Source organism: Leucoraja erinacea, chromosome 5 (assembly GCF_028641065.1).
Source record: "Leucoraja erinacea ecotype New England chromosome 5, Leri_hhj_1, whole genome shotgun sequence".
Lineage (NCBI taxonomy): Eukaryota > Metazoa > Chordata > Chondrichthyes > Rajiformes > Rajidae > Leucoraja > Leucoraja erinaceus.
The window spans coordinates 15,441,760-15,456,418 of NC_073381.1; the positions used below are offsets into that span (position 1 = coordinate 15,441,760).

At 45.0% G+C, this 14,659-nt stretch overlaps 2 protein-coding genes across 2 annotated transcripts in view; one reads left to right on the top strand and one right to left on the bottom strand.

The window, feature by feature from the left end:
- Nucleotides 1-12,349, bottom strand: part of prim2 (DNA primase subunit 2) — a 229,083-nt gene extending 216,734 nt beyond the window's left edge. Inside the window, exons 1-4 of the mRNA XM_055635052.1 lie at nucleotides 12,172-12,349; nucleotides 11,155-11,258; nucleotides 8,629-8,717; nucleotides 3,346-3,463 (exon numbers count right to left, since the gene is read on the bottom strand). Coding sequence (XP_055491027.1) covers nucleotides 3,346-3,463; nucleotides 8,629-8,717; nucleotides 11,155-11,258; nucleotides 12,172-12,298 — 438 coding nt within the window. The 5' untranslated portion in view covers nucleotides 12,299-12,349. The remainder of the gene's footprint in view (nucleotides 1-3,345; nucleotides 3,464-8,628; nucleotides 8,718-11,154; nucleotides 11,259-12,171) is intronic.
- A 1,919-nt stretch (nucleotides 12,350-14,268) lies between these two features.
- rab23 (RAB23, member RAS oncogene family) overlaps nucleotides 14,269-14,659 on the top strand; it is a 29,274-nt gene continuing 28,883 nt past the window's right edge. The window contains exon 1 of the mRNA XM_055635053.1: nucleotides 14,269-14,418. The gene's annotated coding sequence lies outside the window, so the exon portion shown is untranslated. The remainder of the gene's footprint in view (nucleotides 14,419-14,659) is intronic.

Sequence of the window (14,659 nt, forward strand, 5' to 3'; positions counted from 1 at the left end):
CTGTGTCTCGACACAATCCTGTCTCGGAGGTCTACGGACAATTCCTTTGTCTTCATGGCTTGGTTTTTGCTCTGACATGCACTGTCAACTGTGGGACCTTATATAGACAGCTGTGCGCCTTTCCAAAGCATGTCCAATCAATTTAATTTACTCCAATCAAGTTGTAGAAACATCAAGGATAATCAATGGAAACAGGATGAACCTAAGCTCAATTTTGAGTGTTATAGCAAAGGGTCTGAATACTTATGTAAATGTAATATTTCAGTTATTCCTTTTAAATTACTTTGCAAAAATGTATAAACACCTGTTTTCACTTTTTCATTCTGGGGTATTGTGTATAGATTGATTAAAAAAAAAAATTTAATCAATTTTAAAATAAGGCTGTAACGTAACAAAATGTGGAAAAATTGAAGAGGTCTGAATACTTTCTGAATGTACTGTATTTCAGAACCAGAACAATGTGTTGAATGATTATTTTATACATTGCAAGAAAATATAAAGCATAAAAACCTCTGCTCTCCAGGATTAAGAGAATAGTTGCAGTTAATAGGATCTTCACATTTCAGGAGAGTCAGACGAACAAATGAGGGAAAATGGAATAAAGGGGCACATTGATGGATTCAGAGGACAAATGGGAGGGCATGTACTGATTTGACTGAACAGACCATCTCCAAGTCAAACAGTACAGGTTTTCAAGTTCAATCGGTGATTACACATCACACTTATCAGAGAGCAGAAAGTTTGCATTCCTCAAACACCATTCTCTCAATGTACAGCCAACGTCACTCTGGGAACAACCAGGCCATACAGAGTCGTAGATACATCAGCATGTTTCTATAACTACTGCATTTGCCTCAGAGACTAATAGGAAATACAATCCTGATAGAGATTCAGCAGGTTGAACAAGTCAGAAATTCATACAAAAATTCAATCTGAATTGCAATATTTTCTCAATTGAATTTATATATATATATTAGTTACCCTTGCCTAAGAAAATGCTCAGTAGTTTAAAGTAATTGCTGGCTTTTCAACAAATTTGATTTTATTATCTTACTCTTGAAAACCCTACTCAGCAAACTCAGAAACTGTAGATGCTTTCCTCAGGTCTCCTAATCCGAGGAAAGACATTCTTGCATAGAGGGAGTATAGAGAAGATTCACCAGACTGATTCCTGGGATGTCAGGACTTTCATATGAAGAAAGACTGGATAGACTCGGTTTGTACTCGGTAGAATTTAGAAGATTGAGGGGGGATCTTATAGAAACTTACAAAATTCTTAAGGGGTTGGACAGGCTAGATGCAGGAAGATTGTTCCCGATGTTGGGGAAGTCCAGAACAAGGGGTCACAGTTTAAGGATAAGGGGGAAATCTTTTAGGACCGTGATGTGGAAAACATTTTACACACAGAGAGTGGTGAATCTCTGGAATTCTCTGCCACAGAAGGTGGTTGAGGCCAGTTCATTGGCTATATTTAAGAGGGAGTTAAATGTGGCCCTTGTGGCTAAAGGGATCAGGGAGTATGGAGAGAAGGCAGGTACAGGATACTGAGTTGGATGATCAGCCGTGATCATATTGAATGGCGGTGCAGGCTCGAAGGGCCGAATGGCCTACTCCTGCACCTATTTTCTATGTTTCTAAGCTGGCTTTACAAAGAAAGACACACAATGCTGGAGTAGCTCAGCAGGTCAGGCAGCATCTCTGGAGGACATGGATAGGTGACATTTCGGGTTGGGACCCTACTACAGGCTTGTTGTAGTGGGAGAGAAAGCTGGAAAAGAGGCAAGGGTTGGGACAAAGCCTGGTGAGTGATAGTTGGAGAAGCAAGGAACTGGAGATGCTGGTTTACAAAAAAAAACACACAATAGGCTGGAGTAACTCAGCGGGTCAGACAGCATCTCTGAAGGACATGCAAAGGTGATATTTCAGGTTGGGATCCTTCTGTTTATTTTGCCGAAACAAACTCCACAATTTGGCACTTTGAAGTAAACAACTTACAAACAATGTGATGTTCTTGAGCTTTAATAAATATCCCCCTTACACAGTGATAAAATCTGAGTACTCAGGCTTAGTGTTCCCAATTCCCACGTGGGAAAGAGCCGAGCCTCCCCTCAATATATTGTTACTGCTCCACACAACCCTTCTCCACTCTATTCATCTCGTATTGTCAGCATATATGCAACTTCTGCCCCTTGTATAGCTTCTCCATAACCGCATGGTTATCTGCTGATCAAGTTGTTGCAATGTCAACATTCTTCTGCTGTCAGTGTAAAGCAGCCCCTCTGGGACACGTTTACAGCCACGCGTCCATCACACGACGGCACTTCAAGAACGCACAAAGCTTCTCTTTTCTGAAGTCTTCCAGCTAGTTGTATTGTTCCTGGCAGTATTTTATTAATCAAACCTTAATTCTGTACCTTCGCCCATTTTTCAATTTCCATTTTGTGCACAGTGGTGTGATCTATCCAGGGAACATCTTTGCTTTCCAACTATTCCTTCAAGAAAGAACATTAACATGTCCACTAAATTTTTCTTTTTACAGCTTTACTTATGTCTATTTTTACCAATTCATGAGCCTTGCTCCAAAGTAAAACTGTCAGATTATTTATTTTGAGAAAACCAGTTGCAGAAAATAATTTCTGCTGTAGGAAAGGATTAAAAATTAAAATTCTAAACTTCCCTTGTGGGCCAATTACGTCTTCAATGAACCTAGTGATATCCCCTTCGCTCTGATAGACCTGTCCTGTTTTAGTGCCTCACACCTCTACCTCACAAGAGACAAAGTGAGAGGGAACAAAAACAAAACTTCCCACATTCACAATGTTGTAAAATCAGAATACATTCACGGCATTTGATTAAACTGAATGGCAATAAATGGCGCCAGAAGCGCTGATGCTGTTGCAAAAGCCAACTGAACACAGTGTACAGGGTCAGAATCAATCATTCAATGAAAAACAATGAAGTTACAGAAGTAGAAAGGTACACTTGGATGTGGTACACTGCTTCCTTACATAAACATGACACAAAGTGCTGGAGTAACTCAGCGGGTCGGGCTGCTGTCTGAAGAACATGGATAGGTGACATTTCGGGTTGGATCCTTACACACATCACTGGAGTCTGGAGGGTCCCGACCCAAAGCTTCACCTATCATGATGTACCTGACCCATTGAGTTACTCCAGCACTGTCTCTTGTTCTGTAAACCAGCATCCGCAGTTCCTTGTTTCTACATGGCTTAAATAAACCACAGCTTTGCCACTGCAGCTTCTTCACAGGGGACAGAAAAAAACAAATTAAAACTTAATTTGAAGAGACAGCATACATCCAAGTGAAACTGAGCAGCTACTCACAGGGTGATACTTCAATTCATTTTTTTTGAGGAAATCTTGCTGTTTGTCATGTAGCTCACCAAATCGGAAACGGAATAAGTCCAATTCTTGCTGAATAAACCATCGCCTCAAGTCTTCCCTAAAGAAATGACAGAAGGTGATGGGGGAAAATAAAGAGAATTGAATCACAGCTAGTATAAGATCACAGAGCTTCAGGTATAAAGTAACCAATCCCACATGATAAATAGGACACTCCCTTCATGAAATGCACGTCCAGAAATTCAAATTTTAAACTGGGAAAAAATGCTCACGTTTTAGTCACTCGCTGGAAAGGGTGCAGAGAAGATTTACGACAAAGTTGCCAGGGCTCGAGGGCCTGTACTACAGGGAGAGGTTGAACAGACTAGGACGCTATTCCTTGGAGTGCAGGAGGATGAGCGATGATCTTACAAGTGTACAAATCATGAGAGGAATAGATCACAGTCACTTGTCCTGAGTAAGGGAATCGAGAACCAGAGGACATAGGTTTAAGGTGAGGGGGGGGGGGGGAAAGATTTAATAGGAACCTGAGGGGTAACCTTTTTACACAAAGGGTGGTGGGTGTATCGATCGAGCTGCTGGAGGAGGTAGTGGGGGCAGGTACTATCGCAATGTTTAAGAAACATTTAGACGGGTACATGGATCAGATTGATTTAGAGGGATATGGGCCGAACACAGGCAGGTGGAACAAGTGTAGTTGGTCGGTGTGGGCAAGGTTCCACATCTGACACATGCTTTATGGTCAATTGCAGCAGGAGGTCCAGGGTCACACTGCATGGAAACAGGCCTTTTAACCCATCATGTCAGTGTTGAGCTTCAAGCATCACCCATCCTACACTTATCCCACTTTATTCTCCCCAAACTCCTGTCAATACCCCTCCCCCCCCCCCCCCCCCCCCCCCCCACACATACCACTCATCGGCACACCAGGGACAATTTACAGTTGCCACTTAACCTACCAACCCACATATCTTTGGGCTGTGGAGAAAATAGGAGCACCTGGAAGAAACGCACGTGTTCAAAAAATGAACGTAGTCAGCCCACACAGACTGCACTGCAGGTCCGGACTGAACCCGGGATGCTGTGGGCAGCAATTAAACTAGCTACACTGCTGTGCCCCCCTATTTAGCCACACAAACAGCAGGGAACTTTCATCTTTTCCCGGAGCAAGCCAACCACAACATCCAAGCCAATTTAAAAATTCTCACCAGTTTCCAAAGCGCTCTGTAGCTTTGCTGCTGTTTTGGCACCCGCTGCCCTACTACTCTCAAAAATCTCAAATATAAACAAAAAGTGCTGAAAACAATGTAAAACGAGATACAGTTCACAGTTTAGATGCAGATACATCATGGAAACAAGTCCTTCAGCTCACTGAGACTGGGGCTAACAGCAATCACAGCGTACACCAACACTATCGTGTACACTAGCAAAAATTTACAAAAGCCAATTAACCTACCAGCCCGCACGTCTTTGGAATGTGGGTGGAAACCGGAGAAAACCCACAGGGTCACAGGTAGAACATACAAACTCCGTACAAAGGACACCTGTTGTCAGGATCAAACCTGGGCCCCTGGTGCTGTAACGCAGCAGCTCTATCACTCCACCACTGTGCCACCGACCTGACATCTGATCATCTTTAACCTGAAACGTGACTATTTTTCTCCTCTCACGGCTGCAGACCTACTGAATATTTCTAGTATTGTCCAATTTTATTTCAGACTTCCAGCACCTGCATTATTTTGTTTTAATTTTTTTTTTAATTCCTGCATCGTGCACCTTGCCAACTTTAATTTCGCTCCTACAGTCAAGCCACTGCCTGACAATTCAGCAGAAGTCACTGACATAGCCAAGAAGACTCATGCTTCTCACTTGTGTGGGAGACATTCAGTGATTCACAGTACAAGAAGAAAAAGCACAAGGCCCTACACCATTTAGTACAAAAAAAGAGATGTAAGATGCTGTAAGAGATTACAGACGCTGTAAACTAGAGCAACAAAATTACTGCTGGAGGAACTCAGCAAGTTAGGCAGCATATGTGGGTTAGTCAACCTTGTGGGTTGAAATCCTCCACCAGGACTGAAAGTTTCAACCTAGCGCTGCTTCTACCTCTCTCCTCCACTCCAGCTCCATCTACCTCTTTTTCTCCTTATCTGTATCTACCCTTCAACCACTGTCTCCCAGCTCCCCCCCCCCCCCCCCCCCCCCCTCTCGCCCATCAGCTCCATCAGTCCCTCCTCACCTGGATCCACCTCCTACCGCACCCTCCCTCTCGCCAAATTATGCTGGTCCTCCTTCTCTCCTCTACACTCTCAGTTCTCATGCAGGGACTCAATCCCAAACGTTGAGTATCTATTTGCCTCCACAGTTGCTACCTGACCTGCCTAGTTCATTCAGAAATGTTGTTTGCTCAATATAAGCAGGCCAGAAAAAAAAAATGGTGCACGACTAAACGTACTAATTGGTGCACTGTGGTTTTGGCGGAGTTGCCACAATGGCAGAGGTTGCTTGCTGCAAGAACAATCCCCAAAATACACAAGAATTAAGACCTTGAATTTATCAAACGCCATTATCAAAGTAAGAGCACACCACAGGAGGTTATAGATAACCAAAAGCAACTGCTCAAAATCATGGACTGTCATGAGACTCTTAGAAGGACGAGTGTTAATTGGGAAGAGGATCCCTATGCAGCAGGAATAGCAGCTGAAAATGGTTATGGCAACCAAGAAAACTGAAAAGATACAAATGGCCAGGACTGCATTTGAGTTTTTAAAGATGACGATGTGTTCAGAGGATGTTAGCATCTGAGAAAAGATGACTATGTGTTCAGAGGATGTTATGAGAATAAGGGGCACTAAGGCAATGGCGTGTTCCACAAACAAGAATGGGATGTTAACATCAAGATGCTGCTGGAGCAACAGCCAACTCAAGTCAAAAAGCTAGAGACTGATTTGAAAAGAATAGAACATGGCACAGCTTTTGACTTTGCTAAGGCATCAGTAGAACGAAAGCATATTAGAACAATACATGTTTCACAACAACGTCTGTTTAAAAATGCTGATTTATTTATCTCGCAGTGAATTCCAATCCCTTGGGTCTCTGCAACCAACTCAGATCTAATGCATCACCAGGTTTAAATGGTTACTCTCCAATGGTTCGTACATAGGCTTAAAAACAGCAAAAACAGAATGCAGTCGAAACTGGCCCCAAAACATGGTCCAATTGCACCCTCAGGTGGTGAAAGATTGAACAGCACATTGATTCACAGACCTTGTTTTTTAAATTTCTCTTACTTCTACCTCCTGGCCAAGATCTACAAACAGGACTGTCCAGCAGATCCACCGTTTCAGCCTGCTCCTCACACTGAGCTTATTTCATCCATCACTAACTATACACTTCCTCCGCTTATCCAGTTGATTCCCATTTGTGTCCGTGACATCTCTGGCGTACCTCCACCACTTTACATTTTCTAATTCACTTGTCGCAACCAGCTCATCTTTCTCATGGACATATAAACCCTCCATATCTCCAACCCACATCAGATTGGTCTGAGGTACCCCTGTCTCTTCCTTAAAAAAATGGCCCAACCCCTCCATCTACACATATTCTTCTTCTTCAAAGCTTGCCTGGTTCTGTTTCCATCCCAGCAGCCTCCACAATCTCACCACGCCTCTCCCCAAATTCGGACAAAAATCCATCACTACATACACCCTGACCCCCTAATTCAGCATTACAAGGGGACTGCTGTCTCAATTCTTCCATCTCCATCAACCACTCCCATTCTCATGACACTTTCTCAAGTCTCTACAGGAAGTGCAACACCTATTCTTCAACTCTTGCTTTCCCACAACTGAGGGACCCAAATAGTCTTTGTAGATGAAACTAGTTTGCTGACACCTTCTTCCCACCGAGCATTCAGTATTCATGATCATGATTCATGGTCCCTTCGACGGTTGGAGAAACCAAACACAGGTTGGGTGAACTCTTCACCGAGCATTCAGTCCACAGCACTGACCATGTACTTCCTGCTCCATCATTTCAATCCTGTTTCCTCTCACAATTTAATAATGGGCCAACCCAAATTCGTAGAACCGCACCCCATCTTCCATTTGATTACGATAGTCTTCCTGACTATCAAATTAAAAAACATCAGATAATTCACATTGTTTGTATCAAAACTGGCCACATCTACTGCAGGTCATCTAATTATCAGTTTTTCCTCTCTGGTAAACATTTCCTACAGCTCTGCATTTCACGACCTTTATTTGTCCAAAGGTGAGGACTGTACATAGTTGGTCTGGGGTGGAAGAGGAACAACTACAGGACTGCTTGGAGTCAGTAGACTGGGTAATGTTCAAGGACTCGGCAATGGACCTGAATTAATACGCCACAGTCGTTACAGACTTCATAAGGAAATGTGCTGAGGACTGTGTTCCTACAAAACTTTCCTAGTGTTTCCTAACCAGAAGTCTTGGTTGAATCAGGATATACGCATTCTTCTGAAGACCAGATCCCGGACATTCAGGGCTGGTAACGAAGAGGTCTACAAGAAGTCCAGATACGAAGGGCCGAATGGCCTACTCCTACACCTATTGTCTATTGTCCTTGACAAGGCCATCATAAAGTCCAAAAGGGACTTCCGCTCAAAGCTGTGGCAGATGTTCGGCAACTGTGGCCAGGTTTGAATGTCATCACCTCCTACAAGGCGAAACCAGGAGGCAGCTCAAGCGACAGCGAAGCATCACTCCTTGATGAGAATGCGTTCCGACGCATTCTTTGATAGGGAGAACATTGATGTGCCTTCCCGAGCCCCCATACGTCCCAGTATTACAGTCCCAACCACAGGGCCTGTGGACTTTAATATCACGAAGCCCGCGGTCTCTGGTAACAGGCCGACTCGGGAACCCAATGCCAGCGGAGTTTCATTTGCCCCCAACGCGGGGGTTTCAATCACCCCGAAGGGGGCTTCGATCGTCGGCTGCAACAGCTTTGATCACCCCGACTGCAGGAGAACAAACAGAGAGAAGATTTAAGTTTATTGCCTTCCATCACAGTGTTGGAATGTGGAATCCACTGTGATGGGTGTTTATGTTAACTTTAATGTGGTTCTGTGTCTTGGTGCTTTTCACTTAGTATGGTTGTATGGCAACTCAAATTTCACTGCCCTAATTGGTACATGCGACAATAAACTGACCTTGAAACATCACATAACAAAACAACTTCAAACTGGTTCCACAGATTCCACATGAAAGTTCACGTTGTACTTACGACTGGCAGTAAGCAAGACGCAGTATGAAATGAGAGATGTGATCATTCCTCCTCATTTCATATTCATCTATCTTCTCATCGCTGTAAACCTGATGGATGCAGAAAGATAAAGAAAGCATTATACAAAACAAGACATCAGGCCAATGTACCAAGGTTACAGAATAATGGGTAGCTAGAAAGCATAGAGAGATTTAAATATAAATGAAAGCGAAAAAATATTACTAAAAATCATGTTCATAACCCGATTCATTCACAAGAAACGACAATTCCTAGAAATATGATGAATTGGTTCATTTGTGTGCATCAAGCAGCTGTTGTAAGCAGCCCCAAGCATGTATGTAAAGTGATTTATTCACCTTACACATTACTGAATTTATTGTTTTGGTTTAGTTTAAATACAGCATTGAAACAGACCCTTCGGCCCACGTATCACCCATTCACACTAGATCCATGTTATCCCAGTTTCGCCTCTTACATTCTAGGAGCAATTTACAGAAGACAATTAACCTACAAAACTGCACTTTTATGGAATGTGGGAGGAAACTGGAACACCCCGAGAAAACCCACGTGGTCACAGGGAGAACGTACTAACTGCACAGGCCGCATCCATGGTTTGGATCGAACTTGGGTCTCTCGTGTGATAAGCCAGCAACTCTACCTCTGCGCCACTGTGCTGCCCCACTAACAGGCACCCCATTCCCAAACCATTCTCTGTCAAGAGGAATTATTTTAGTCCAAATATTCTTAAAATCCAGGCCTTCTATTATCAAATTACCTGGTAAGGTGTGGAAGCCTGATGTATCAGCTTGAGCCTTCAATCTGGAGAATAAGATTGATGGACACCATTCCACCTAGGTAATTTATATTCAACTAAATAAAGTCAGTGTTTCACTACAATGTAAAATATATGTACGTGTGTGTGCGTGTGCGTGTGCATGTGTTTTTGCTTTTTTTCCCCATCTGTCTGCATTTGTACTCGACACATCTGCAATATTATCAATTCTTGAACTCGTGACTTTAGCTTCCACATATAGTTAAACATTTCCTAGCATGATATAGGTAGTTGATATAACGTGCATTTCTACACTGCAGATATGATAACATGAGTGATACATTTGGGAACTATTTGTATTATGTAGGCTGAATGAGTTATAACGCAATTTCTTGGGGTTAGGCATGTTACTCAAAAGTTGTTTTGGAAATTAATTAGAAAGGAGCTGTCTTGCAAATGAAAACAGCATATGTCAATAATCAAACACCATTGTCTCTTAAAAACAGAGCTGCTACTTTAACCGCATAAAATAATTGAAATTGACAAACAAACACTTCCATTGACACGTGCAATGAAATGTTAGTAAACAATGTAACATACAGCCCTTGATACTTTTGGCTCGAAGTGAAAACAGTAAACTTACTACTATGAAAAGAACCCTTATTTTTGATAAAATCTGGGAGGAAATAATCTTTGTTATTAGGGGTCTGATGCTCTCAAGCTCCTTTCCCCCATCGACAATGGTTTTTGAATAGTGTTTTTAAGACAGAAGACACATCTGTACAGAGGATTTGCTGAGAGGACTAGGTAAAGTAAGGAGACAAACATTGCCACTGAGGCTGCAGAGTGGTAGAAACAGCCCAGTCCATCACAGACATAGCCCTCCCCACCATCAAAAGCATTTACACAAGGTGCTGCCTCAAGGCACTGGCATCAACTACAGCCAAAGGGCGAGCTTTGTGATAGTGATCCTGGCAGGCAGAGTAAAATCCAATATGGATGTTATCAGCCGAATGGGGACATGCGCCAGAGAACATGCTTCAGTTAAATGTGTACAAAGTAACTACAGATGCTGGTAAAAAGTCTGAACGGTCTGACCCGCTGAGGTACTCCAGCATTTTGTGTCTATCTTAGTCCTTGGTTAAATGTCAATTTGACAAAGAGGCATTTACAACTACCTTCACCAATCACTCTTTTCTGAAGGCATTGATCTAAAATGATGGTAAATGTCCTGGTGATAAACTTTCTAAGGTACATTGTTCCACATATATTCAACAATAGCATAGGTTGGGGGACGCTACTGAATTGGTGATTCATCTGCTGCCTCCTAAATTAACTTTTAAAAGGCAAATGCCAAGAGAAAAGAGACAAGTGAAATGGAGATACAGTAGGACACAATGTACTGAAGTAACTCAGCCAGTCAGGCAGCCCCTCTGGATAACATGGATAGGTGAGGTTTCGGGTCAGGACTCTTCTTCAGATGGATTGCAGCGGGGGTGAGGAAGAAAGCTGGGCACTGGGGAGTGGGGGTTCTTGATGGACAGATGGTTGGACAAGTTAGATATGACATGGACAAGACAGATGGTACGATACAGCACTTTTGGAGAAACATTATAGGAATTATGAGCCGCAAAGCTTGTCCAGGGTGGGGAATATTCTTGATTTTAACCCAGGGGTAAAAGAGGGAACAAAAATCTTGGATATTGAACAAAACGGCATTTGTTTCATATACATATCACAGTGCAAAAGCTTACTCTGTAAGGAAACTTCAGCTTTCGAAGTTCGCCCTCCAGTTTCTTGTTATAGTTCTCAGATCCCCTGGCATAGCTAATGCCAATAGTTTCTATACTCTTGAGAACTAGAAGAGGAGAAAAAATAATTCCAATTAGTTCTGTACCATTACACCACCTTTTTGTGCTAGTTTATAATAGATCTGAAGTTTCGTAGTCAAAACAGCAATCCGAACTGGTTAACTATTCACAGATACAAAACTGACTACGAGTTGACAACCGTACCATGGCTGTTCATAAACATTGAAAAGAAACAACTGTCGAACACAGGAAGATTCAGTCGCACCAGCAAAACTGCAAGTAAAAGTACATGCTATTGCCATCCGTTGTAATTTCAGCCACGTTGTACTTCTTTGTGCACTTAGTCCACTTTAAAACCTGGTGATCAGATTAGTTTACAATCATAAACACCAGGGTGCAATGAAATTCCTTGTTTAGATGAAATAATCAATTGCACCGCTTTAGAGCTTTCTAGTACTATTTACAGACTTCGTACTCGTACTCTTCACCCTTTCCCCATTCTCACTTCTTTCCCTCTCCCCCTTCCTTTCCTCTCCCCCTCCCTCCATCTCCTCTCCCCCTCCCTCCATCTCCCCAACTCCGTCCTCTCTCCCTCCATCTCCCCAACTCCGTCCTCTCTCCCTCCATCTCCCCAACTCCGTCCTCTCTCCCCCCATTTCCTTCCTCTCTGAGCCAAACATAGAAACCATAGAAACCCAGAAAATTAGGTGCAGGAGTAGGCCATTCGGCCCTTCGAGCCTGCACCGCCATTCAATATGATCATGGCTGATCATCCAACTCAGTATCCTGTACCTGCCTTCTCTCCATACCCCCTGATCCCCTTGGCCACAAGGGCCACATCTAACTCCCTCTTAAATACTATCCTCAACTCTCTCCCTCCTCCTCCTTCTCCTCTCCCTCTCCCCGTCCTTCTCCTCTCCCCTCCATCGGAGGCACCAGGCCTGCTCTGCGCCTTCTTACGCTTCAGTCTCGCCACGGCCAGGCCCTCGAACTCGAGCAGCGAGACGATGCCTTGGGGCGGCAGCGGGTAGAGCTGCAGAGGGAAGGGATAGACCGCCGCGCGACCCTTGCCGCGCGTGAACTCCATCTGCAACCGCCAACCGCCGCGCCTTCCCGCCACCGGTGCTCGGCCGATCCCAACCGCCGCCCCTTCCCGGCTTCCCGCCACCGGCGCGGCCAATCGCTCCGCTCCGGCCCATCAACAGCCAATCCCAGACCTCCGCTCCACCTGGCCCGCCCAATAGGGGGCGGTCCACTCTGCGGCCAATCCCAGCGCCGGACACATTTCCTCCTCCAATCGTGCAGCGGGTAACAAACGCTGCCTGTCCTCTGAGCTCCGATAGGTCGAGCCTGCGGCGTTGGTGCGCGTATTCGGCCAGCGCAGCCAATCACAATCCTCGTCTATAGTCTTTGGACACAGCGTGGCAACAGGCCCTTCGGCCCGTAGGGTCCACGCCGGCCAGCGATCTCAGACAGGAAGACTGACACGGAGACAGACACAACATGCTGGAGTAACTCAGCGGGACAGGGCAGCATCTCTGGAGAGAAGGAATTGGTGACCTTATACAGGAACGTAAACACGAAATGCTGGAGTAACACTGCAAAAAATCAAACCACTGCAGATCCAAAATCGACTGTTCACAAACAACAAGTAGCCTTAGTATTTTCCCAGTGCACGGGGAACGTCGCACTCGGAAGGAAATAATTTAAAACCGCACTTTTCTGATTCAGAAATTGGACAGCTGCAATTGAGTCATCGTTGACACGTGTACTTTGTGACTTGTTCCAATGCAACCAATTTCAAATTCAACCCCCTCCAAGAATATGAAGGTAAACGAGCAGATCATCAAAAGCACATACATATGACAATCAACAACCACGGGATCCATTCCAGGTGGCGTTACTGCGACATATACGAGTATTCCTGCACTGATTTGTTTCTAATAATTATCATAGGTCATTAGACATAGGAGCTGAATGGAGTGGTGTTATCAATAAAGCAAGAATTCAGTGCAATGCTGAGGAAGCTCAAGATATCATGAAATGGAATCTGTAAACGAGGAGGAGCAGCAAAGGGCACAGAAATATTGGTGAGGGTTGTCTCGAGTTGTCCCGGTTGTGCCGTTTCCCGAGACGGTAGCGGTGGCGCAGCGGTAGAGTTGCTGCCTTACAGAGAACCCCGGAGACCGGGGTTCGATCCTGACTACGGGTGTTTGTAGGAATGGTTGACGTTTCGAGGCGAGACGTATCTGCAGACTGAGAGTCAAGTCAAGTTTATTTGTCACATACACATACGAGATGTGCAGTTAAATGAAAGTGGCAATGCTCGCGGACTTTTGTGCAAAAAGACAAACAACCAAACAAACTATAAACACAATCATAAACACACATATTCTTTTACATAAAAAATAATGGAAGGAAAAACGTTCAGTAGAGTTAGTCCCTGGCCTAACCCAGTCTTCTGGGTGCTGTCTGTACGGAGTTCTCCCCGTGACCTGCGTGGGTTTTCTCCGAATTCTTCGGCTTCCTCCCACACTCCGATCTTCAGGATTGTTCTTCGGTTGTATACGAAGGAACCGTAGCCACAAAAATGCTGGAGTAACTCAGCGGCACAGGCAGCATCTTATGGAAGAAGGAATGGTTGACGTTTCGAGGCGATACCCTTCTGCAGACTGAGTCTTCTTGGGCGAGATCCTTCTGCAGACAGAGAGGAGGCTAGAGATATGGAAGGGTAAAGTGTGAAAACGACAGATCAAGGAAATGTAGGAGACCACGGAGAATACAATCATTAAAATTAATCAGGACAATTAAACTAATGGAGGGACGGAGAGAGAAGGTGAGCAAGGGTTACTTGAAGTTAGAGAAATCAATATCTAGTCCCCACCACCCACCCAATTATCTTTCAAACTGAAGAAGTTGCGTGTTTTCCAAAGATGCACAGACCCTTCCCAGTCTCCCCCACCACTTTCCAGTACTTGGTGTTTTGCTCCACATTTCAGCCTCTGCAGTTCCGCCAGTCAACGCTGGCGGCGCCACAGCTCACTGGAGGCGCGCACTCCCGGGCCGCTCGCCCTGTCCTCCTTCCAGCACCACTTCCGGTTCCGCCAGTTGTCCGGGGTAACCGGCTGCGAGCGGCCGCCCACCCGCCCAAGAGCAGATCCCGTCCGCGGCCAATGTCCGGGAGGCAGCGACGCCGGCGCGCTGAAGGTAAGTGAACGAGAGGGAGAGGACCTGGCTGTAGGAGCGGGTGCCCGCGCTGTCCCCACTTCCCCACCCGACCCAACCCAACCTCCTCCCAGTTGTCTCCCTCCCCCCCCCCCTCACCCCCCACCCTGTACCTCCCCCCCGTCCCCCCCCCCCCACCCTGTCTCTACCCCCCCCCCCCCCCCTGTCCTACCCCCCCCCCCTGTCTCTACCCCCCACCCGGTCTCTCCCCCCCCCCCCCACC